The sequence below is a fragment of the Syzygium oleosum genome, unplaced genomic scaffold, assembly GCF_021117445.2.
Source record: "Syzygium oleosum isolate NSW1041296 unplaced genomic scaffold, Sole_v2.1 Sole_v2.01, whole genome shotgun sequence".
In the NCBI taxonomy this organism is placed as follows: Eukaryota; Viridiplantae; Streptophyta; class Magnoliopsida; order Myrtales; family Myrtaceae; genus Syzygium; species Syzygium oleosum.
This window is the reverse complement of record NW_026607485.1, coordinates 25325701-25349828: the sequence shown is the minus strand read 5'-3', so window position 1 is coordinate 25349828 and position 24128 is coordinate 25325701. Positions and strand designations below refer to the sequence as shown.

At 39.1% G+C, this 24128-nt stretch overlaps 1 protein-coding gene and 1 non-coding gene across 2 annotated transcripts; both read right to left on the bottom strand.

The window, feature by feature from the left end:
- Nucleotides 1-993: 993 nt before the first annotated feature.
- On the bottom strand, nucleotides 994-1065 carry TRNAD-GUC (transfer RNA aspartic acid (anticodon GUC)). Its single transcript has one exon. It is a non-coding gene; the product is annotated as a tRNA-Asp (tRNA).
- A 17743-nt stretch (nucleotides 1066-18808) lies between these two features.
- Nucleotides 18809-21580, bottom strand: LOC115676134 (uncharacterized). The gene is made up of 3 exons (XM_056309819.1): nucleotides 21422-21580; nucleotides 19981-20151; nucleotides 18809-19308 (listed from the first exon to the last, which is right to left on the bottom strand). Exons 1-3 carry the CDS (start codon nucleotides 21572-21574, stop codon nucleotides 19225-19227), a joined length of 408 nt encoding a protein of 135 aa, XP_056165794.1. The 5' UTR covers nucleotides 21575-21580; the 3' UTR covers nucleotides 18809-19224.
- Nucleotides 21581-24128: the final 2548 nt, after the last annotated feature.

Sequence of the window (24128 nt, the reverse complement as noted above, 5' to 3'; positions counted from 1 at the left end):
TCAATTATCTCATACACGAAGATGAAGGTCCAAAAGGCAATGGGATAAAAACCGAAAAAAAATAAAGAAAATAAAGAAAAAGGCAAAATGAGAAGCGTCGCTACTGAGGATTGAACTCGGGGTCTCCCGCGTGACAGGCAGGGATACTTGCTACTATACTACAACGACCTTGCTACCTTTGTATTACAAACGTTGAAATATAAAACATAATAATATTGTCAAAGTTCCTGCCTTTTGTTATGTTTAATTCAATTGAAGGGAGTTTGAAATCCTTTTGACGATTATGTTACGAAGAAGGAAAGAGAATAATAACGAGAGAGAACTTTTCTTGGAAAGGAGTTTAAGTCATTCGCTAGGGTTTGCAAAGGAACAATTATGATTTATATAGCAGTTTGCATTCATATTTAGACTTGGCGCTTTTCAATTGAATGAGCATTAGTTTTTTTTTTTTTTTTAATATCAATTATCTATGACAAGAAGACGAAGGTCCAAAAGGCAATGAGATAAAAATCGAAAAAAATAAAGAAAAAAGGTAAATGGAGAAGCGTCGCTGCCGAGGATTGAACTCGGGTCTCCCGCGTGACAGGCGGGGATACTTGCCACTATACTACGACCTTGTTACCTTTGTATTAAAAACGTTGAAATATAAAACATAATAATATTGTCAAAGTTCCTGCCTTTTGTTATGTTTAATTCAATTGAAGGGGTTTGAAATCCCTTTACAATTATGTTACGAAGGAAAAAAGAGAATGATAACGAGAGAGAACTTTTCTTGGAAAGGATTTTAAGTCATTCGCTAGGGTTTGCAAAGGAACAATTATGGTTTATATAGCAGTTTGCATTCATATTTAGACTTGGCGCTTTTCAATTGGATGAGCATTAGTTTTTTTTTTTAAATATCAATGATCTCAGACACGAAGATGAAGGTCCAAAAGGCAATGAGATAAAAATCGAAAAAAATAAAGAAAATAAAGAAAAAGGTAAATGGAGAAGCGTCGCTGCCGAGGATTGAACTCGGGTCTCCCGCGTGACAGGCGGGAATACTTGCCACTATACTACAACGACCTTGTTACCTTTGTATTAAAAACGTTGAAATATAAAACATAATAATATTGTCAAAGTTCCTGCCTTTTGTTATGTTTAATTCAATTGAAGAGGTTTGAAATCCCTTTACGATTATGTTACGAAGGAAAAAAGAGAATGATAACGAGAGAGAACTTTTCTTGGAAAGGATTTTAAGTCATTCGCTAGGGTTTGCAAATGAACAATTATGATTTATATAGCAGTTTGCATTCATATTTAGACTTGGCGCTTTTCAATTGGATAAGCATTAGTTTTTTTTTTGTTAATATCAATTATCTCAGACACGAAACGAAGATGAAGGTCCAAAAGGCAATGGTATGAAAACCAAAAAAAAATAAAGAAAATAAAGAAAAAGGCAAAAGGAGAAGCGTCCAAAAGGCAGGAATTCCACTAGTTCCTCCTCTAACAAACATCCGGCAAGCCGAAATTAAAGCAAGCAAACGGGAGATGGTACTGAACAGCGGCCGCCAAGAAAATTAAGACAACGGCCGGGAGAAAAAAAAAAAACTACGCACTCGACGGAAAATCGCATAAGCTGCACTAGATTTTCCAAAGACACCCATCATCCAACACCGCGATGTCCCTCACGCCGCCGCAGCCCTAGTCAGAAGTCCCAAAATTCGCGCCATTCCATTGGTGGTCCGATTCCCACGAAAGAACCCACATAAAAAATTCCTCAATCAAACAAGAACTACTCCATCCCAAGTTGACATGTATGCATTAGAAAGCTCCTCAAAGCACGAGCCCAACACAAGATCTAACGCATAAACACGATCAAATGAAAACAGCCCCCAACAGAAAAAAAACACGAGTAAAAACAAGAAAACGAAACTGCCGAAACTGAAGCGGCCGATGGTGCCACCGGACAAAGATTTCCTTGCTTTACCCGAATCAGAGCGGGCTCAGACAACACCGACCAGCTCCGAGGATATTGGCGAAGCCCGGAGACGACGGAGTGAATGCGAGGTGCTCGCGTTCAAGCGTTGAGACAAGCGAATCTCTCCTCCGCCATCGACGCCGCGTACGAAGAATCCAAGCTGCGCGCATCAAGTGACTCGGAGAGAGAGAGAGACAGAGAGAGATGATGAGAATTACGATTGTGCCACGTGTGTCGGTTTTTTCAGACATTATCATTCCATGGAAAATGCTTTTTTGGTCTCGCAATCACTGTTCTTCCGAATTTGGCGGTTTTTTCTTTGGTTTCCTTTCTCTTTTGGGGGAGATCACGTGCTCTTCCATTTTCGATTGGTCCATTAATTTTTTTTTGGTCAGGTCAGAATTTGGTCACTAGTTTCAAGCTGATTATGATTTCTTTTTTTGAAAGTGCTGAGCCGAAAAAGAAAAGGGTCGTATGAATAATAACTTTCAACATCGCTTAATCAAGAGAGAATGCATTAATAAGATCGATTCAATACTAAAATACATTTAAAGAAAAAAAAGGACCTGAAAGCGTAATCGGATGTTTTGATTTGACATTACACGAGAGGATTTTCAATTAAAGCTTTGTGTGAACCGATTCGAACAATGCTCAATTAAGACAACCGTAGCGTGGAGTGAGTAGAACCAAGCTTCCTCTTACCTAAATCAAATTCGCACAAAATTTGAGTGATTAATTGCGGTTCTTATTTTCATTTTTTTTTTTTGGTTGAAGTTCTTATTTTCATTTTTTTTGGGTCAAAAGTTCTCATTTTAATTAAAAAGAGGTATTTTGGCATACATTTGAAGTTGAGGCCTTATCTTACATAGTGTGCGTGGTGTTGGACTCTATCACACACATTATATTTCCTTGCATCGGTAACTAATTATCAAAAAATGGAATAAATAATACATCAATATTTGTTTTTTTCCTAAAAATGTCCATATTATTCATATAAATTGAAGTTGCAATTCAAAATTCTCGACCTATGACCCCCAATCTTTTATTTTTTAGATTAATTCATGGAGGGGATTTTTTTCGCACAAACCTAGTAGATTTATTAAATTTAATTTAGACCATTCAAAATGGGAGCTCTCACCAAATCTAGCGGTCCGAATATAATTTAGTATACGTATCAAGGAGTGCAATAACAACTCGGACAAATATATGCAAGATATTCAGGAAAGTTGTCCAAAAAATCCTAAGTCTATTTCACTTTTGTCAATTTAGTCATAAACCTTTTGATTTTGCCAATTAAATCATAAATTTTTTGATAATTTGCCAATTGAGTCCATCCGGCCAATTTTGGCCGGAAATTTCTAACATGGACGCCGGCCAGCACTAATTTGGACATTTTTTAATAATATTTTAATAATTATTTGACTTCTGTAATGATTTTTTTAAAATTTTTTTCTTCTCTTTACTTTTTTTTTTTGGTTTTTATAGTGATGGCCGGCGATGGTCACCGGCCAGTAGGCGAAGGCTTGCAGCCCTCGCCGTGGCAAGGCAAGGGATTGGTGGCCCTCGCTGGCCATCACTCCAAAAACCAAAATAATAAAGAAAAGGAAAAAAAACCATAAAAATATTCAAAAAATTTATTTAAAATGCCATCGCTGGCCGTGCCACGTGCACCCACATCAGACAGCCGACACCCATGTCAGATATTCCGACAAAATTGGTCAGATGAACTCAATTGGTAAATTGTCAAAAAGGTTTATGACTCAATTAACAAAATTGAAAGGTTTAGAACTCCATTAGCAAAACTGCAATAGATTTACTACTTTTTAGACAATTTTCCCAAGATAATCCAACAAAAAATAACACATTACACTCACGACATGCTTTTTGCAAATTAATCAGAGTGGATCTCATTTGTTTTAGTCAGTGATGATAAGGAAGTGACATGAAGACAATTGTAAACGGAGTCTTTTAATCATTAGATATCACAAGAGTCATACAACCAATCTACAAGAATGACACATGGGCAAAATACAGGGGGTTTTGCAACGTTTGATCCGCCGGCCTTGGCACCCGAATTGATACGTTCTCATTATAAATTGATCTCTTGGCTTGTGAATGAAGAGGATGAAGCTATAATAGGTCCAATACCATCTCCGAACAGGGCATTCAAATCCGTAGGTCACGACATTATACAACATAAGATTGTGTGGAGCACATTAACACTACTATGAATGCAATCTCCCATTCGCATTCTGATACAGATATCTTAAGATTTCCCAGAGAACCCATACTGTCATCGGGTCGGTGATAATAAGGGTGAAGTTTCACCGAGTAGGGCAGTCCTCTTTGCTGAACACGCTTAACAATTGACATTCGGTGTGAAAGTAGATGAAGTATAATCAGAGGCCATTCTAGTGATCTACATTCTAAATAAGACGTCCACTACATCCGGTCATGATCGTTCCACTGACTACATACTGAAGGATAAGTTGCTCTCTCGAGTCTACAGATCCACAATACATATGGAGCTCCATAAAATTACACTCAAAGAATAGGAAGATCAACCAAGATGTCTCAGGAGTAGCATTCACTAGACCTTCAGACGACTGTTAAAGTCACGGAGGCTTCAGTGGCACTATAAGAGCAACTGAGATATAAATAGTTGACAGTGGGAACGAGCACATGTCAAGCGTCGAAAAATCTGATATCAAAGGTCCGGGGATGTATCCGCCAAACATTTAGGGAAGTATATGCCTCCAAGCTTTCTTTCAACTGGGCTTTACTATAAACATGTATGAAAGGACATGCCTCGATCGGTTAGAAACAATAGACAAAAAGACAACTGTAATTTCATCAGCCGTCAAAGTAGTCAGTTGAAAGCATGGAGTTGCTAGCAGCGCATAAAGAAGGGGATAATAATAAGCAAAAACGAAGGTCAACAACCTTTAGGAAAAATCTAGTTCTTGTTCCTCCCCATCTATCGCATTTCCCCTAATTTCTTGTCCCTATTCGTAATTGGAAACGCGGTGATGTGCTTAGTATCACGAAAGGAAGAAATCCATTTTTATGATGGATCATCACGAATCAAGGTATGTTTCTCATCTCTTATGATGTTGTGAAATCATCATGTTCTAAGATGATGGGCAATTATATTTGTGCAAAGTTAAGGTTTGATTTGCATAGAGTTGTTTGAACTTACATATTCATCACTAATCATGGGAACAATGGGAGTCAAGGGACTCGTGTCCCAAGTAGATTGGGCCTTGGAAGACACCCACGTAAAAAGATTTAAAAGCCTACGTGTTGCTGTGGACGGCCACTCTTGGCTCCACATAGCCGCACTCGGCAGCGGCAAGGACTTGTGTGAAGGCAAGCTCACCTCCAAATAAGTAGCATGTTCCCAAATTTCTCGCAATTGCTCGCATTTCTTATTCCTCCCCATCTACTGCATTTCCCCTAATTTCTTGTTCCTATTTGTAATTGGAAACGCGGTGATGTGCTTAGTATCACGAAAGGAAGAAATTCATTTTTATGATAAATCATCATGGATCAAGGTATGTTTCTAATCTCTTATGATGTTGTGAAAATCATCATGTTCTAAGATCATGGGCAATTATGTTTGTACAAAGTTAAGGTTTGATTTGTATAGAGTTGTTTGAACTTACATCTTCATCACTGATCGTGGGAACAATGGGAATCAAGAGACTCATGTCCCAGGTAGATTAGGCCCTGAAAGACACCCACGTAGAAAGATTGAAAAGCCTACATGTTGCTGTGGACGGCCACTCTTGGCTCCACATAGCCACACTCGGTAGGAGCGAGAACCTGTGTGAAAGCAAGCTCACCACCAAGTAAGTAGCATGTTCCCAAATTTCTCGCAATTGCTCGCATTTCTTGTTCCTCCCCATCTACCACATTTCCCCTAATTTCTTGTCCCTATTCGAATTGGAAACGCGGTGATGTGCTTAGTATCACGAAATGAAGAAATCCATTTTTATGATGTATCATCATGGATCAAGGTATGTTTCTAATCTCTTATGATGTTGTGAAAATCATCATGTTCTAAGATCATGGGCAAATATGTTTGTGCAAAGTTAAGGTTTGATTTGCATAGAGTTGTTTGAACTTACATCTTCATCACTGATCGTGGGAACAATGGGAGTCAAGGGACTCATGTCCCAGGTAGATTGGGCCCTAGAAGACACCCACGTAGAAAGATTGAAAAACCTACGTGTTGCTATGGATGGCCACTCTTGGCTCTACATAGTCGCACTCGGCAGCGGCAATGACCTGTGTGAAGACAAGCTCACCTCCAAGTAAGTAGCATATTCCCAAATTTCTCGCAATTGCTCGTATTTCTTGTACTTCCCTATCTACCACATTTCTCCTAATTTCTTATCTGTATTCATAATTGAAAACGCGGTGATGTGCTTAGTATCACGAAAGGAAGAAATCCATTTTTATGATGGATCATCATGAATCAAGGTATGTTTCTCATCTCTTATGATGTTGTGAAAATCATCATGTTCTAAGATTATGGGCAAATATGTTTGTGCAAAGTTAAGGTTTGATTTGCATAGAATTGTATGAACTTACATCTTCATCAGTGATCGTGGGAACAATGGGAGTCAAGGGACTCATGTCCCAGGTAGATTATGCCCTGGAAGACACCCACGTAGAAAGATTGAAAAGCCTACGTGTTACTGTGGACAGCCACTCGTGGCTCCACATAGCCTCACTCGGCAGCGGCAAGGACCTATGTGAAGGCAATCTCACCTCCAAGTAAGTAGCATGTTCCCAAATTTCTCGCAATTTCTCGCATTTCTTGTTTCTCCCCATCTACCGCATTTCCCCTAATTTCTTGTCCCTATTCGTAATTGGAAACACGATGATGTGCTTAGTATCATGAAAGGAAGAAATCCATTTTTATGATGGATCAAGATATGTTTCTAATCTCTTATGATGTTGTGAAAATCATCATGTTCTAAGATCATGGGCAATTATGTTTGTACAAAGTTAAGGTTTGATTTGCATAGAGTTGTTTGAACTTACATCTTCATCACTGATCGTGGGAACAATGGGAGTCAAGGGACTCATGTCCCAGGTAAATTGGGCCTTGGAAGACACCCACGTAGAAAGATTGAAAAGCCTACGTGTTGCTGTGGACGGCCACTCTTGGCTCTACAAAGCCACACTCGGCAGCGGCAAGGACCTGTGTGAAGGCAAGCTCACCTCCAAGTAAGTAGCATGTTCCCAAATTTCTCGCAATTGCTTGCATTTCTTGTACCTCCCCATTTACCTCATTTCCCCTAATTTCTTATCCTTATTAGTAATTGGAAACGCGGTGATGTGCTTAGTATCACAAAAGGAAAAAATCCATTTTTATGGTGGATCATCATGGATCAAGGTATGTTTCTCATTTCTTATGATGTTGTGAAAATCATCATGTTTTAAGATCATGGGCAAATATGTTTGTGCAAAGTTAAGGTTTGATTTGCATAGAATTGTTTGAACTTACATCTTCATCAGTGATCGTGGGAACAATGGAAGTCAAGGGACTCATGTCTCAGGTAGATTGGGCCCTGGAAGACGCCCACGTAGAAAGATTGAAAAGCCTACGTGTTGCTGTGGACGACCACTCTTGGCTCCACACAGCCGCACTCGGCAGTGGCAAGGATCTGTGTGAAGGCAAGCTCACCTCCAAGTAAATAGTATGTTTCTAAATTTCTCGCAATTGCTCGCATTTCTTGTTCCTCCCCATCTTCCATATTTCCTTAAATTTCTTGTCCCTATTCGTTATTGGAAACGCTGTGATTTACTTAGTATCACGAAAGGAAGAAATTCATTTTTATGATGGATCATCATGGATCAAGATATGTTTCTCATCTCTTATGATGTTGTGAAAATCATCATGTTCTAAGATCATGGGCAATTATATTTGTGCAAAGTTAAGATTTGATTTATATAGAGTTGTTTGAACTTACATCTTCATCACTGATCGTGGGAACAATGGGAGTCAAGGGACTCGTGTCCTAAGTAGATTGGGCCCCGGAAGACACCAACGTAGAAATATTTAAAAGCCTACGTGTTGCTGTGGACGGCCACTCTTGGCTCCATATAGCCGCACTCGGCAGCGACAAGGACCTGTGTGAAAGCAAGCTTACCTCCAAGTAAGTAGCATGTTCCCAAATTTCTCGCAAGTGCTCGCATTTCTTATTCCTCCCCATATACCGCATTTCCCCTAATTTTTTGTCCCTATTCGTAATTGGAAACGCGGTGATGTACTTAGTATCACGAAAGGAAGAAATCCATTTTTATGATGGATCATCATGGATCAAGGTATGTTTCTCATCTCTTATGATGTTGTGAAAATCATCATGTTCTAAGATCATGGGCAATTATGTTTGTACAAAGTTAAGGTATGATTTGCATAGAGTTGTTTGAACTTACATCTTCATCACTGATCGTGAGAACAATGGGAGTCAAGGGACTCATGTCCCAGGTAGATTGGGCCCTGAAAGACATCTACGTAGAAAGATTGAAAAGCCTACGTGTTGCTGTGGACGGCCACTCTTGGCTACATATAGCCACACTCGGTAGGAGCGAGGACCTGTGTGAAGGCAAGCTCACCTCCAAGTAAGTAGCATGTTCCCAAATTTCTCGCAATTGCTCGCATTTCTTGTTCCTCCCCATCTACCGTATTTCCCCAAATTTCTTGTCCCTACTCGTAATTGGAAACACGGTGATGTGCTTAGTATCATGAAAGGAAGAAATCCATTTTTATGATGGATCATCATGGATCAAGGTATGTTTCTCATCTCTTATGATGTTGTGAAAATCATCATGTTCTAAGATCATGGGCAATTATGTTTGTGCAAAGTTAAGGTTTGATTTGCATAGAATTGTTTAAACTTATATCTTCATCACTTATCGTGGGAACAATGGTAGTCAAGGGACTCATGTCCCAAGTAGATTGGGCCCTGGAAGATACCTACGTAGAAAGATTAAAAAGCCTACGTGTTGCTGTGGACCGTCACTCTTAGCTCTACATAGCCGCACTCGGCAGCGGCAAGGACTTGTGTGAAGGCAAGCTCACCTCTAAGCAAGTAGCATATTCCCAAATTTCTCGCAATTGCTCGCATTTCTTGTCCCTCCCCATCTACCTCATTTCCCCAAATTTCTTGTCCTTATTCGTAATTGGAAACGCGGTAATGTGCTTAGTATCACGAAAGTAAGAAATCCATTTTTACGAAATCTAGTTTGAGTTCGCCCTGGAAACAAAAAAGATAAGCTTCTTTTTTGGCTATGTGTTGTTCACGCTTCTACCGTGTTTGATTCTCAAGCACATCGACCGCTTCTTGGATAGAGGGAAATTGCTCATGGATCATGAAATCATACCAATTTTTGTTTTTGACGGAGATAACCTCCCAATAAAGAATGAAGAGAATGAAAAGCGTTCAAAGTATGTTTTCTTAACTCAAACCCAAAAAGTTCAATCGTTTGTTCGAATATTTAGTGTGTTTACTGGTCGATTTATCGTATTATTTTTGAGCAAATCCTAAATAATAACATATACATGCTTAAGTTCTTGAAATTTTAGAAAGCAACCCAAATAACATATACCCTGGATTCATCCAAAAGCATCAAACCCTCCATTTGCCAGAAAAAACTAACTCCAAAATATCAAGTGTTTAAGATGAAAATAACAAACAGGACAATATCTGGAACTAGGCTGGATGCGCGGATACATGCTGTTACGACTGCTTAAATGCATATACCTTCGTACATTACATATATGAGCTCTGTAAAAAGTCGACAGCGGATAAGTATGGGATGTAAATAGTTATACTGAGAGAACAGAACTGAACAAAGTACGTCTATCGACATAATAAAAACACCACTTGTTACCATAAGTAGGAGCAACCAGATGTCTCTTCAAAGACACCTTCTGAAACAATAAGTGAGAATCAAAAGCATCAGAGCTTCATCTATACCAGGTTTCTACCAAACAGAAAAGAATCCAAGATGAACTCCAACCACAGCACCTTGTTGACAATCGCCTATCAAGGCTGCGAAAATTCGAGAACCCTCGAAACAATATCCACAGTTAGGGTAACTGCCAAAAAACAAAAATCTTTCCAAGACAAGCCAACTCCAGCTCCTATGCAATAACTTGCGAAAATCAACCAACATATAGACTTAGCGATTGCCATACTGCTCAGCTCAAGGAGCTTCTCGAAAAACCACCACCACCCAGCATCAAACCCCTCACATATCTCTAGCCCGTCTATGTCTTTTGAAACTCATCAATAAGAACTTTCCAGCAGAACTATTTATTCCCCTAGCATACTTGAAAATTACTAACAGAACTCTCATTCCCGAGTAAGGTCAAAAGCCATTCTCTCTATGGTCTTTTGTGCGTTCTATTCTCGATCAACGAACACAATCTAAAAACTTGCTAAAACCCTCACAACTGATCCATAATTTATAAACTTTTCAAAAAAAAGGTTTAGGACAAGCGGCAACAGCATAAGCGGAACGGCATAATGCTAGAGACAGGAAGGCTCTTCAAGTAGAAGGAGAAAAGGAGAAAAGGTGGCACTTGACTTTCAACAAAAAGAAACGGCTTCTAATGAAGGCCCTACCTTTCCAAAACAAAAGTAGAAATAAGATGAATCGAGAGACTGTTTTATAGATAGACGAAAGGCAGGGCTTAAGTAATATCATAATCAAGCTAATGGGGTAAAGATTAAGGATTTGCAAGAGAAGTAATACAAAGGCATTGACAGGACAATAAGGATATACAAATAAAAGCTGAGGAAGAAATAGAAGTTCAATAGTAGAGGTCAGCACATCCTACCGGAGTTTTATGCATTTTCAAATGAAAAGAACCTTCCGTGTGTTTTCCCCAAACCATTGTGTTCATGCTTCAGCCTTCCAGACAGTATGTCAACATCCCTTGATACTTAGAAACTCCAAGACATTTCTATACATTCAACAAAAAGCAAGGTGCTACATGATTGCAAGTAAAGATCTTCCATTGTCACATGTGCCAACAGCCACCAAAACCCACGAGTAACAAGATCAAGTCAGAGACGAATCAAAAACTCTCTAAAAAGATACTGTAGTTTGCACGAATAGATTTAATTCATGTCACCGAAAAATAGACAGACAAATATCTTGAAATTTCAGAAAGCTACCCACCTAACATATACCCCGGGTTCATCCAAAAGCATCAAACACTCCATTTGCCAGAAAAAACTAGCTCTAAAATATCCACTGTTTAAGATGAAAATAACGAACTGGACAGTATCTAGAACCAGGCCGAATGCGCGCAGGTACTTACTGTTAAGACTGCTAAAATGCATATTCCTTCGTACATTACAGATGTGATCCCTGTAAAAAGTCGATAGTGGATAAGTACGGGATGTAAATAGTTATATTGAGAGAAGAGTACTGAACAGAGTACGTCTATCAACGTAATAAAACCACCGCTTGTTACCATATATAGGAGCAACCGGATGTCTCCTGAAAGATAGCTTTTGGATCCTAAACTCCAATTCCACTTCTCACGGAGATCATCATTACCATCCTCTTTTTCAAAACTAGAAGAGTAGCCTAAAGCTTCAAGGTTGTCAGGGAAAATCCCTCTGTTCATCAAATAAGCGAGGAACCAAAGTATCAGAGATTCATCTATACCAGGTTTCTACCAAACAGAAAAAAAATCCAAGATGAACTCCGACCACAGCACCTTGTTGACAATCGCCTATCAAGGCTGCGAAAATTCGAGAACCCTTGAAACAATATCCACAGTTAGGGCAATTGCCAAAAAACAAAAACCGTTCCAAGACAAGCCAACTCCAGCTCCTCTACAATAACTTGCAAAAATCAACCACCTTATAGACTTAGCAATTGCCATACTGCTCAGCTCAAGGAGCTTCGAGAAAACCACCACCACCTTGCGTCAAACCCCTCACATATCACTAGCCCGTCTATGTCTTTTGAAACTCATCAATAAGAACTTTCCAGCAGACCTAGTTCTTCCCCTCGCATACTTGGAAATTACTATCAAAACACTCATTCCTGAGTAAGATCAAAAGCCATTATCTCTATGGTCTTTTGTGTGTTCTATTCTCGATCAACGAACACAATCTAAAAACTTGCTACAACCCTCACAACTAATCCATAATTTATAAATGTTTCAAAAAAAAAGTTTAGGACAAGCGGCAACAGCATAAGCGGAACGGCATAATGCAAGAGACAGGAAGGCTCTTCAAGTAGAAGGAGAAAAGGAGAAAAGGCATCACTTGACTTTCAACAAAAAGACAAGGTTTCTAATGAAGGCCGTGCCTTTCCTTGACAAAAGTAGAAATAAGGTGAATTGGGAGACTGTTTCATAGATGGACGGAAGGCAGGGCTTACGTAATATCAGAATCAGGCTAATGGGGTAAAGGTTAAGGTTTTGCAAGAGAAGTAATACAAAGGCATTGACAGGACAATATGGATCTACAAATAAAAGCTGAGGAAGAAATAGAAGTTCATTAGCAGAGGTCAGCACATCCTACCAGAGTTTTATGCATTTTCAAATGAAAAGAACCTTCCGTGTGTTTTCCCCAAATCATTGTATTCATGCCTAAGCCTTCCAAAGAGCATGTCAACATCCCTTGATACTTAGAAACTCCAAGACATTTCTATACATTCAACAAAAAGCAAGGTGCTGCATGATTGCAAGTAAAGATCTTCCATTGTCACATGCGCCAACAGCCACAAAAACCCACGAGTAACAAGATCAAGTCAGAGATGAATCAAAAATCTCTAAAATGATACTGTAGTTTGCACGAATAGATTTAATTCATGTCACCGAAAAGTAGACAGACAAAGATCTTGAAATTTCAAAAAGCTACCCACCTAACATATACCCTGGGTTCATCCAAAAGCATCAAACACTCCATTTGCCAGCAAAAAACTAGCTCTAAAATATCTACTGTTTAAGATGAAAACAACGAACTGGACAGTATCTGGAACTAGGCCGAACGCGCGCAGATACTTACTGTTAAGACTGCTAAAATGCATATTCCTTCGTACATTACAGATGTGATCCCTGTAAAAAGTCGACAGTGGATAAGTACGGGATGTAAATAGTTATATTGAGAGAAGAGTACTGAACAGAGTACGTCTATCAGCGTAATAAAACCACCGCTTGTTACCAAATATAGGAGCAACCGGATGTCTCTTGAAAGATAGCTTCTGGATCCTAAACTCCAATTCCACTTCTCACGGAGATTATCATTACCATCCTCTTTTTCAAAACTAGAAGAGTAGCCTAAAGCTTCAAGGTTGTCGGGGAAAATCCCTCTGTTCATCAAATAAGCGAGGAACCAAAGTATCAGAGCTTCATCTATACCAGGTTTCTACCAAATAGAAAAAAAAAAAATCCAAGATGAACTCCGACCACAGCACCTTGTTGACAATCGCCTATCAAGGTTGCGAAAATTCGAGAACCCTTGAACCAATATCCACAGTTAGGGCAACTGCCAAAAAACAAAAACCTTTCCAAGACAAGCCAACTCCAGCTCTTCTACAATAACTTGCAAAAATCAACCACCTTATAGACTTAGCGATTGCCATACTGCTCAGCTCAAGGAGCTTCGAGAAAAACCACCACCACCTTGTGTCAAACCCCTCACATATCTCTAGCCCGTCTATGTCTTTTGAAACTCATCAATAAGAACTTTTCAGCAGACCTAGTTCTACCCCTCGCATACTTGGAAATTACTATCAGAACTCTCATTCATGAGTAAGGTCAAAAGCCATTATCTCTATGGTTTTTTGTGCGTTCTATTCTCGATCAACGAACACAATCTAAAAACTTGCTACAACCCTCACAACTAATCCATAATTTATAAATGTTTCAAAAAAAAAGTTTAGGACAAGCAGCAACAGCATAAGCGGAATGGCATAATGCAAGAGACATGAAGGCTCTTCAAGTAGAAGGAGAAAAGGAGAAAAGGCATTACTTGACTGTCAACAAAAAGACAAGGTTTCTAATGATGGCCGTGCCTTTCCTTGACAAAAGTAGAAATAAGGTGAATTGGGAGACTGTTTCATAGATGGACGGAAGGCAGTGCTTACGTAATATCAGAATCAGGCTAATGGGGTAAAGGTTAAGGTTTTGCAAGAGAAGTAATACAAAGGCATTGACAGGACAATATGGATCTACAAATAAAAGCTGAGGAAGAAATAGAAGTTCATTAGCAGAGGTCAACACATCCTACCAGAGTTTTATGCATTTTCAAATGAAAAGAACCTTCCGTGTGTTTTCCCCAAATCATTGTATTCATGCCTAAGCCTTCCAAAGAGCATGTCAACATCCCTTGATACTTAGAAACTCCAAGACATTTCTATACATTCAACAAAAAGCAAGGTGCTGCATGATTGCAAGTAAAGATCTTCCATTGTCACATGCGCCAACAGCCACAAAAACCCACGAGTAACAAGATCAAGTCAGAGATGAATCAAAAATCTCTAAAATGATACTGTAGTTTGCACGAATAGATTTAATTCATGTCACCGAAAAGTAGACAGACAAAGATCTTGAAATTTCAAAAAGCTACCCACCTAACATATACCCTGGGTTCATCCAAAAGCATCAAACACTCCATTTGCCAGAAAAAACTAGCTCTAAAATATCCACTGTTTAAGATGAAAATAACGAACTGGACAGTATCTGGAACTAGACCGAATGTGCGCAGATACTTACTGTTAAGATTGCTAAAATGCAATATGATATGCTGAGATCTTATTTGACGGAGCTCAAAAGAGTTAGCAAGGATGGAATATTTGAGATGGAGGTTAATCCAACAACCAAAGTATTTGAGAGGTTTTATGTGGGGTTTGTCGAGTTGAAACGTGGGTTTTTAAAGGGATGTAGGCGTGTCATAGGCTTTGATGGGTGCTTTCTTAAGACTGGATTGAAGGATATGTTGTTGTGTGCTGTTGGACAAGGTGGAAACAATCAAATGTTTCCAATAGCTTAGGCAGTTGTCGAAGTTGAATCCGAAGCATCTTGGACTTGGTTTCTCACTTTATTATTCAATGACCTGATGGTGGGCAGAGCCAAAGGTTGGACTTTCATCAGCGATCAGCAAAAGGTAATATCTCGCCTTTTGTCTTTGTTGCTTATTACACGACACTAGTGCAATCATTGACGTCACTTGTTGCTTTTTGTTGGCTAATTTTGGTTGCAAGGACTAATGAATGCAGTTTCATGGCTAGCTCTACAAGTAGAGCATCGAAATTGTGCAAGACACATATATGCTAATTGGAAAAAATTGCACAAAGGGGATGCTCTAGAGCATCTCTTTTGGAGGGTTGTGAGATGTACATTTCAAACTGATTTTGACCTAGCAATGGCAGATTTGAAGATGGAGTGCCCTAAAGGTTACGAAGACTTCATGAGGCAAGGTCCTGAACACTTTTGTAGGGCTTTCATCAAGATAGGAGCCAAGTGTGATGCGGTTGATCATAACTTAAGTGAGACCTTCAATAGATACAATTGCATACCAAGAGAAAAACCCATGCTTGAGATGCTTGAAGAAATAAAAACGATGTTGGTGGAGAGGATGGCAGAGAGAAGTGAGTTAATAGTTGATCGAACGGATCTTATTTGCCCAAGGATTAGAATGAAGTTGGAGAAAACTAAACTAGAGTCTAGGCATTGTATTGCTAGAGCGGCAATGGACAATAAATTTCAAGTTCAAGTGTATGATGATAAATTTGTGATTGACTTGGATGGGAAGACTTGTGCTTATAGGGAATGGGATATCTCCGGAATACCATGTAAACATGTCATATGTTATATTACTTTCATGAAGTTAGATATCAATGAATATGTTGATGATTATTTCAAAAAAGAAGCTTATGAAAGATGCTATCAATATCCCTTCCCAGCCATGAATGGAAAAACCCCAAGTTAGTGGTGAGCCAATCAAACCCCCACCTTACAGAAGAAAAAAGGGGAGAGAGAAGAAAAATAGAATCAAGGACAAGGATGAGCGAAGTAGCGATGGTAAGAAATTGATGATAGATTCGAGCGAGAAGAAAGAGAGAGGAGACATATGAAGAAGGGAGAGCAATTGAAAAGCCAAACCCTAAAGCTCATCCAAGAAGACAAAGATTTTGTAAAGAATTTATCCATGTCAGCTTTGCATGGTGAATTTCATTGATGACGTGGAAATACCATGTGGGATCATTAACGGCCATATTGAAAAGAAAGTTAACGGTAGTAAATTTGGGACAAAAGTGAAAGTTTGGAATTTTTTAAGAGACAAAAAAAGGTTTAGGGTATAATTGAGACAAAGCCTAAAGTTTGGAGTTTTTTTGGGTATTGGGCCTAGTTTATTTTCATTTAGCAATTTGCGTTCATATTTACAATTGGCACTTTATAATTGGACGGGCATTAGTTTTTTTTTTTCCAATAGAAGGCGACAAGCTAGGCGCGAAAGCCAAATCATCGATTCCCATGCTTGAGAAGATGAAAGTGATTTGTATATAGAGGCCTGAGTCACGTTTAAAAAGAAGATGTAAACGGGCTCACCTACCTATCCGAACAATGCGGGAATTTAATAAATTTATAGATCCGAATGACAAGAATAGGATTTTAATGTTTAAAAACTTAATACGTAGTCGATTTGAAAGCACAATTCAACAGCCTAAACTTCAGCCTTTGTCACCAATGGGCGAGTTTCATCCCGACGCCCCTGTTGCGTGCGACAACGCTGCTGCTCCCTGCTCTGCCACCGCTGATCCTGCACTGCTGGTCCGCAATGCTTGCGGCCGTTGTGCCTCGTGGCTGTTCCTCAACGCTCTGCCGCACCCCCGACGGCTGCTGTTTGCTTCTGCTTCCTTGACGACCATCCAACGCAGCCGGGCTCCTTGTTCCGCGACAAGGAAACTCCTGCGCCATGAAGCTGCCGCCCCACTGTTTTGGCGACGAGCGAGCTGTGACCAACCCAGCAGTTTTCCCTGTCATGGCGACGACGACGTTGCTGTTTCCTGCTGCTGATCCGACGACTCCCGGTGACGCTGCGAACCCCCAGTCGAACTCAGCGACTTCGCGGCCCCAGCACCGGTGAACCTTCACCGAGCCTAGCACTGCCTCACGACCACTGTGCCGGACACGAGCAGCATCACGGTCTTGACGTCTTCTAGCCTGGCATCTATCTGCATATTCCTCTTCTATCTTACCGAGAACACCCTGGCGCCGTTCGTTCATCTCAGTCAAGCATTGCGCCGGTGAACCTCGGTGGGAATCTTAACCGAGAATCCAAGTGGCGGACAGTCAAGGATTGAAGGGAAAAAGTTTCAAAAAGAAAGACAAGATCATAAGATCAGGGAGGAGGCCATATGGTCAGAATTCTTGAGCACGCAACGTGGGTTTCTAAAGGAATAAAAAAAGGACGACTCTTCTTCCACGATCATGATTGGACGAATTCCTACTTCTGTCTCCCGTGTGTTGCCGTTGCGCCTCACCTCGTTATGGCGCCTATTTGCTCTCACATGCATGCCCAACAACTGCCGTTGCCGTTGCTCTGATCATTGCGGTGTCCCATTCGCACTAGTCCAGCCACGGGCGAGACTCTGACCACCGAGCGCCAGCTACCACCGGCCAACCGCCCACAAGCCGCCCATCCACCAGTTTGAATTTGGAAACAAATCTCCAAAATTAGATAATAATCCTCATCCGATTCAATTGAACATTTCATTGCCTATTTGGTGTATATCGATATCTAACCAAATATTTTTTTAGTGATAAGAGGAAAATTTCAAAGGGCTATTTTCTCAAAAAAAGGAGTTTGTTTCAAATAAGGGCCCAAGTCAATCTCATATTAGGGCCTGAACTCGTCAGCCAGCCCAATGATCGCCCGGCCGGTGACCAAGTGATTTTTCCGGCGACTGGAACAGGGGTACTTTTGTCAAAATAAAGTTTAATAAATTGCAATCTCTGAAAATGAAAAGCCCCTCATATTACTTCTTTCTAATACTAGGAATATATCGATGCCATATTGGCCTTCCGTGACATTGCAACTCTTGCATCACAACGAAATTTTACAGGAAATTCACAAGACTTGCCATCCCGAACTTCGGATGAGCAACCTTTGAGCACATTAGGAAGTGATTCGTCGATGGAGATGGCAATCTCAAGTTGATCTAAAAGCTCAAGCAGTGCCTAACAGGATAAGGAACGAACGAGATAAGCCTGGTGATACGACCAGCAAAATGTCCTAAGGAGTAGTTTTCGACATCTTTTTTTTTAAGTTGCTTTATTTTGAAAATAAAATAACCTAAAATTTATACTTCATATATTAGTAATATCTTAGATGAGGATTTTGACATCATCTTAATATCTTACAATAGGAGCAAAACATAATTATAATGGAGAGAATAATCTTTGAAAGTAAAATCTACACATCATAAAATGTTTTCCGTCTCACTTTCAAGTACAGTAACATGCAACCGAAAACTAGTGATTCCTTGAAAATCATTTTCATAGAAAATATTTCTCTCCCTTACGAAGTTTTTCACGAAACAAAGAGACCCTAAAATCTTATAATGACTTGTGCACTTTGCTTTCATTTCTTGTATTTGGGGAACTTCAGAAAATGCCTTGTTACTATCAAACATCTCAAATTTTAGTAAACATATCACTATCATCTTTTAAGTCATGTTATAGAAAACCAAAAAAAGTCACTTGTTGGATCAACATTGGGCGCCTAAATTAAGGTTCACTTACCAATGTTTTAGCCTACTCGTTTGGTATGGTGAAAAGGTAGTATGTGATCCCATCTCTAAACACAAATTCGTGTTCTTTGCAGCTTGTCTTGTAGCTATATTGGCTTCAAGATTTTGTACAGTCACCGTGGACGGTAACATAGCAATCTTGGCATTAACTAGTAACTACAACACATCACCCTTGGCGCTGCCAGTTACAGCAAGTGGTGATCTTACAAGCGAAATGACGGCCAGGAAGGAAACACTCTTCTATCCTCAATTCTCAAATTCCAAGTGGCACAAAAATGGAACTTCTGATCTCTGAGTCATCTGCAAATCCACAAAGGATAAATGAGTACAGGCAGTTCGGGCACTTAAAAGAGCGAAGGGAAAGGAAAACATAAATCAGAGCAACAGAGCAACTGTTGCCTGTAGCAAAAGGCGCAACCTTCAACTTCAAACATGGCGTATGGTATCTCATAACCTGAGAACTTTCAATCAACTCTAGTTTTCCTCTCAATACTTGATTTGCTGAGAATAAGCACACCAATTACTATGAAAAGTGCACCTGCAAACCACTAAGAACAGGACTTTATGTGAATTTTGGGAAATCTACATTCATAGACTAGGTAAGTGGAGTGAGAATCTCAAATCATGCCTCCTTTGATCACAATTTCACAACCATATCACAACCATAATGTGAGTCAAGATAGCAATGATTAAACCTAAAACTCAAGTCCTTATCAGGAACTAGGAAGGACTCGACACCTTTTATTGAGAGGTGGAGACTACACCAAGAATCCCTGAACAACTGGTCAAGCTATTGCCATGAAGCTTCCTTAGCAACCACATTAATCTCAGAAGCTTTCATCTAAAATATAAAACCCTCCTCCATTTTCTTATTCCCCAATTATGACGGCATAATTAACCTCAACGCATTCTTCAGAGAATAAATTCCGAAGTTATCTCTTGCATAATTTGACTCCTGACTGTTATCCTATTTGCCACTTTCAAGATAACCAGTTCCCATTCTCCATAAAGAGAATTCTTCTCTTGAATTAAATGAAATGCAGTCATGATATTACTTGTATCTGTGAAAAAAACTTTTGATAGCTCTATGCTATAACAATAGGAGCTTGCAGCAGATCCAGATTTGATGAAGCCACATCTTACTTTAAACACAATAAACAATCAAAGCTATAAGTACATAAGTTTGCAGAACAGGGCAGGAAAATAGTTAATCAAAGTACCTGAAATCTCAATGATTCATCAAACAAAAAGAACCCAGCTAATCCAGAAGTGAGGAAATTTGTCGAGAAGTTTGTAACCGTGGCTTGAAGAGATGAGAGACTTTTTAGGCTGTTGACATAACACCCCCACATTGTGACATTGAATAGTATGACAAAACCATACTTAATGACCTGCTAACAAAATCGGATGTTTGGGCATTAGTCCAGGAAAAATATGTCCGAGTTCATGAACTGCACAATTTATTAACAACACCCATCTAACAGCAACAATTACTGAGAAAAACTCATCACGATGATGTATCATGACTGAATAAATGCTTAACTATGCATCTTAGATAATCAGTAAACAAATGAAAAAAAATTTCTAAAAATTCTGCCCCTACAGTCAAAAGAAATGGAGGAAGAGAAGGAGGATGAGGAAAAGATTCCTGTCAAATAATTGGCTTTAGTGCAGAGAAGTGACCAATCATTGTCTAAGTTTAAGGAATCTAATTAACTGGACTCAGATATAGAAACTTTTTCTCACGCAGAGAAACAAACGTCTAATTCTCTTCACATAATTGTGACAGGGAACAACAATTTAACATTTAAGTTTGACACAACCAAACGAACTCCATTCATCATCGGACTCAACTAGTTCACCGCAAAAGCACCAGATCTCAGACTGAGTTGATTAGGAAATGCTAATATCCGCAGATGATAACACCACACATATCCACTGGGGAAAAGAACAGCAACAGTAAATAATTGAACCACATTTCTCCATCTTCTCTCTGTTCTCCTTCTTCGTCCCGGTGAAGACATAAACCTCACAGATAACATTCCAGTCTGGAAAGCTCACATTCCAGAAGATGCTTGTACTGTAGCTATCTAGTCAGAGTTTCTCCGGAAGCGCCCACCGCCCCCCGCCCACCTGCCAGCCCGCCCCGGGTGTTCAGTGTGTTTCCTATTTCCTATGTTATATTCGTCGAAATTTCATTTAAAAATTTCTACATCCCCATCTCATAAACTGAGATATTGCACAAATTTTCCTAAGCTCTTCCCTTAACTTGAAACTCTCGTCTGCCACTTGAGTCGGGCATCGACTGATTGCCACGACATGCCGCTCGGACAGCTTCCAAGCGTTTATTGTCTGTAATCTATTCAACCAATCCACCCAGAGGTAGTGAAATTGGCAGGAGCTTTCCTCAATTAGAGCTCCCACTACTCCTTATCCAACCAAAATCGAACGCATCACCGTGTAACGGCTATCGGCCGCAACTCACATCGCACCACACGATGCCGAATGCTTTCAGCCCGAATCCAACACAACCTTAGATTTCAAATTGGATTCGCTGGAACAATCGCGCAGTATCGAGTGCCAAAGCAGAAAGGCGGGGGCAACTACGGATGGCTCGCATGACTGAGCGCGATCGAGGATGAGGGATGAGGTTTGAGTTACCTGAGAAGAGAAGAACTTAGCGGAAATGGCGGCGAGAGCGGCCATGAATCCGGCGGCGATCGCCCACGCGTAGCCTCTCCTGATGCGAATCCCCATCGCAGATCGCCGAGGAGATTTGCAACGGAGCGGGGAAGATGACGAACGATCCGCCATGATCTTGAAATCAAAGGCTCGAGCTCCGATGCAAGGCCGGTGTCTCGAGCCCATGGCATCAAGCCCAACATCATCCAGCCCTAGGGCCCACGGTGGAAGTCGAGTTAAATTTCGGAAATGAATTTTGATTTTTTAAGACGGGTAAAGTAACATTGGGAATTTTTAATTTATTTTTAATTCTTTTAAGGGGACCGTTTGTATTAACTCATTTTCTTGCAATATTAATCACGAATAATGAAGCGACTCGAGAGAAGGTTTATTGTGCCCTATGTACGGCGGTTGATTTAGTCCTAAACCTTTGAAATGTGTCGATACAGTCCTAAAGCTTTTGACAATTTGCCAATTTAGTCATTCCAATTAATTTTGGTCGGAAATCACTAAACGCAGACGCCGGCCATCCTAAATATGACATTGACAATTTTCATTAATATTTTATTTTTTTCTACTCTTTTCTTTTTTTCCTTTTTCCTTCTTTCCTTCCCTTTCCTTTTCTTTTCTTTCATTTTTCTTTTTTCTTATTTCCCTCCTCCAGCCAGGGCTGGGCCAATGGCAAAATGAAGAGCGGCGAAGAACTTGTCAGAGTTACCTGGAAAAACTCGGAAAAGAAGTTCTCGTGGTAAGCCAATGGCAGGATCGTCCTATTATTCTAAAGAATGTACAAATGAAGGTCATCAACAATGCATTAGTTCTTCGAGAAAATCAGACTTGAGTTGGAGGATTGAAAAATTTATGACTCAATTGACAAAATTTGAAAATGTTTGACACTCAATTGACACAATTAAAAAGTTTATAACTTTTTGGACAATTTTCCCATTAATAATAAGTAGTGCACTTATGATAATTATAGTCGATCCATTTCAAATTCTTAAATTAATGTTTCTTTTTAATCACAAATACATCTGTTAGTACACAAAATTCTTAAGTATAATTTTTTTATATTTACATTAAAACGTCGCAATACTTTGTAAAATATCACGAAATAAAAATTCATAAGCAACAGCATTTCGCTTTTGATTGTAATGAAACCATTTCATCCTTCGTAAGATATCTTGAAATAATCAGAAATACATTTTAAATTTAATGAGAAGGCTCGAGTTTTACAAAACATCGCAAAACTCGATTTTCTTTAATCTCACGACGCTAGGATATATATTTGTAATCAAGTGAAATGTCGTAGATATTGATTTTTTTTTGTTTTAAAACGTTAAGCGGTAATCAACTAGTTAGTAATATTCATCTAAAAAAAACTAGTTAGTAATAAATAAAATAAAATGGATTTTTACATAATTTCATGACATTAATATATTTTGTTTCGCTCAACCAATCACAACAGTCCAACAAAAAAAACATAACATAAAAAATAATAATAATAAGCCCGAAAATATATTAAGAAGAAAAAAGGATCATCGCCTTCTTTCTTTTACTATTCATGGAGAATTGACTCGAGTTTTAGGGCAAGGAAGAAGGAACGGGGATAACGGCTCTATTGACATGGACGCCTACTCTTGGCTTCGAAATATATTTGGAGTTCGCCTATAAACAAAAAAGATAACTTTTTCTTTTTACTATGTGTTCAGTGCATCGTGCAATCAGCTAGAAGAGTTATGGTCAAGTTGGGAAGTGTTTTTATTTAGTTATGCTCACAATAAACACACAAAATGCGGTAATGCCGAAATGGTTTAGTTCTACTATTATGAGATATCTTGAAATTCATTCATGCTTTTGCGACGTTGATGCTCAGGCACATCAACCAATTCATGAAGAGAGTGAAATTGCTCCTCACTAATGAAGTTACACCAATTCTTGTTTTCGATGGAGATCACCTCCCAATAAAGAAGGAAAAGGATGAAAAGTGTGCAAAGTATGTATTTTTAGCTCTTTAACTTACCTTCGAGCTCAAACCCAAAATGTTTAATTGTTTTTTCAAATCTTATATTCACTTATCTACTTATCTTATTGGTTTTTAGCAAATCCTAAATAATAAAGAGTTGTGCATCTTTCCCTTTGTACATGATATGCACCTTTTTCTCCCTTAAGTGTTGCAGCTTATTTAAATAAAATAAAACTTATGTTTGTCTAGGCATCTCCTCTTCACTTTTGTGTCCTAAGCTCCTATATATCCAAGCTAGAGTTATAAAGGTCTATGACTACCTTGCTTACATAGGTCGAGGGAGAAAAAACTTGCTCTTACTAAGGAAGAGAAGACAAAAGGAAACACTAGAGCTGTTGAATTTTTTTATAAAAATGCGATTTTTTACAAAATGTTGCAAAATGCAATTTTTTTAACCTTACGACGCTAGGATATTTATTTGTAATCGAGTGAAATGCCATAGATATTGATTTTATTTTTATTTTTATTTTGTTTTAAAACGTTATGTGGTAATCAATTAGTTAGTAATAAATAAAAAATGGGTTTTTACATAATTTCATGACATTAATATATTTTGTTTCACTCAACCAATCACAACCGTCCAACCGAAAAAAGAACATAAAATAAAATTTAATAATAAGCCCAAAAACATATTAAGAAGAAAAAAAAAGACCATCACCTTCT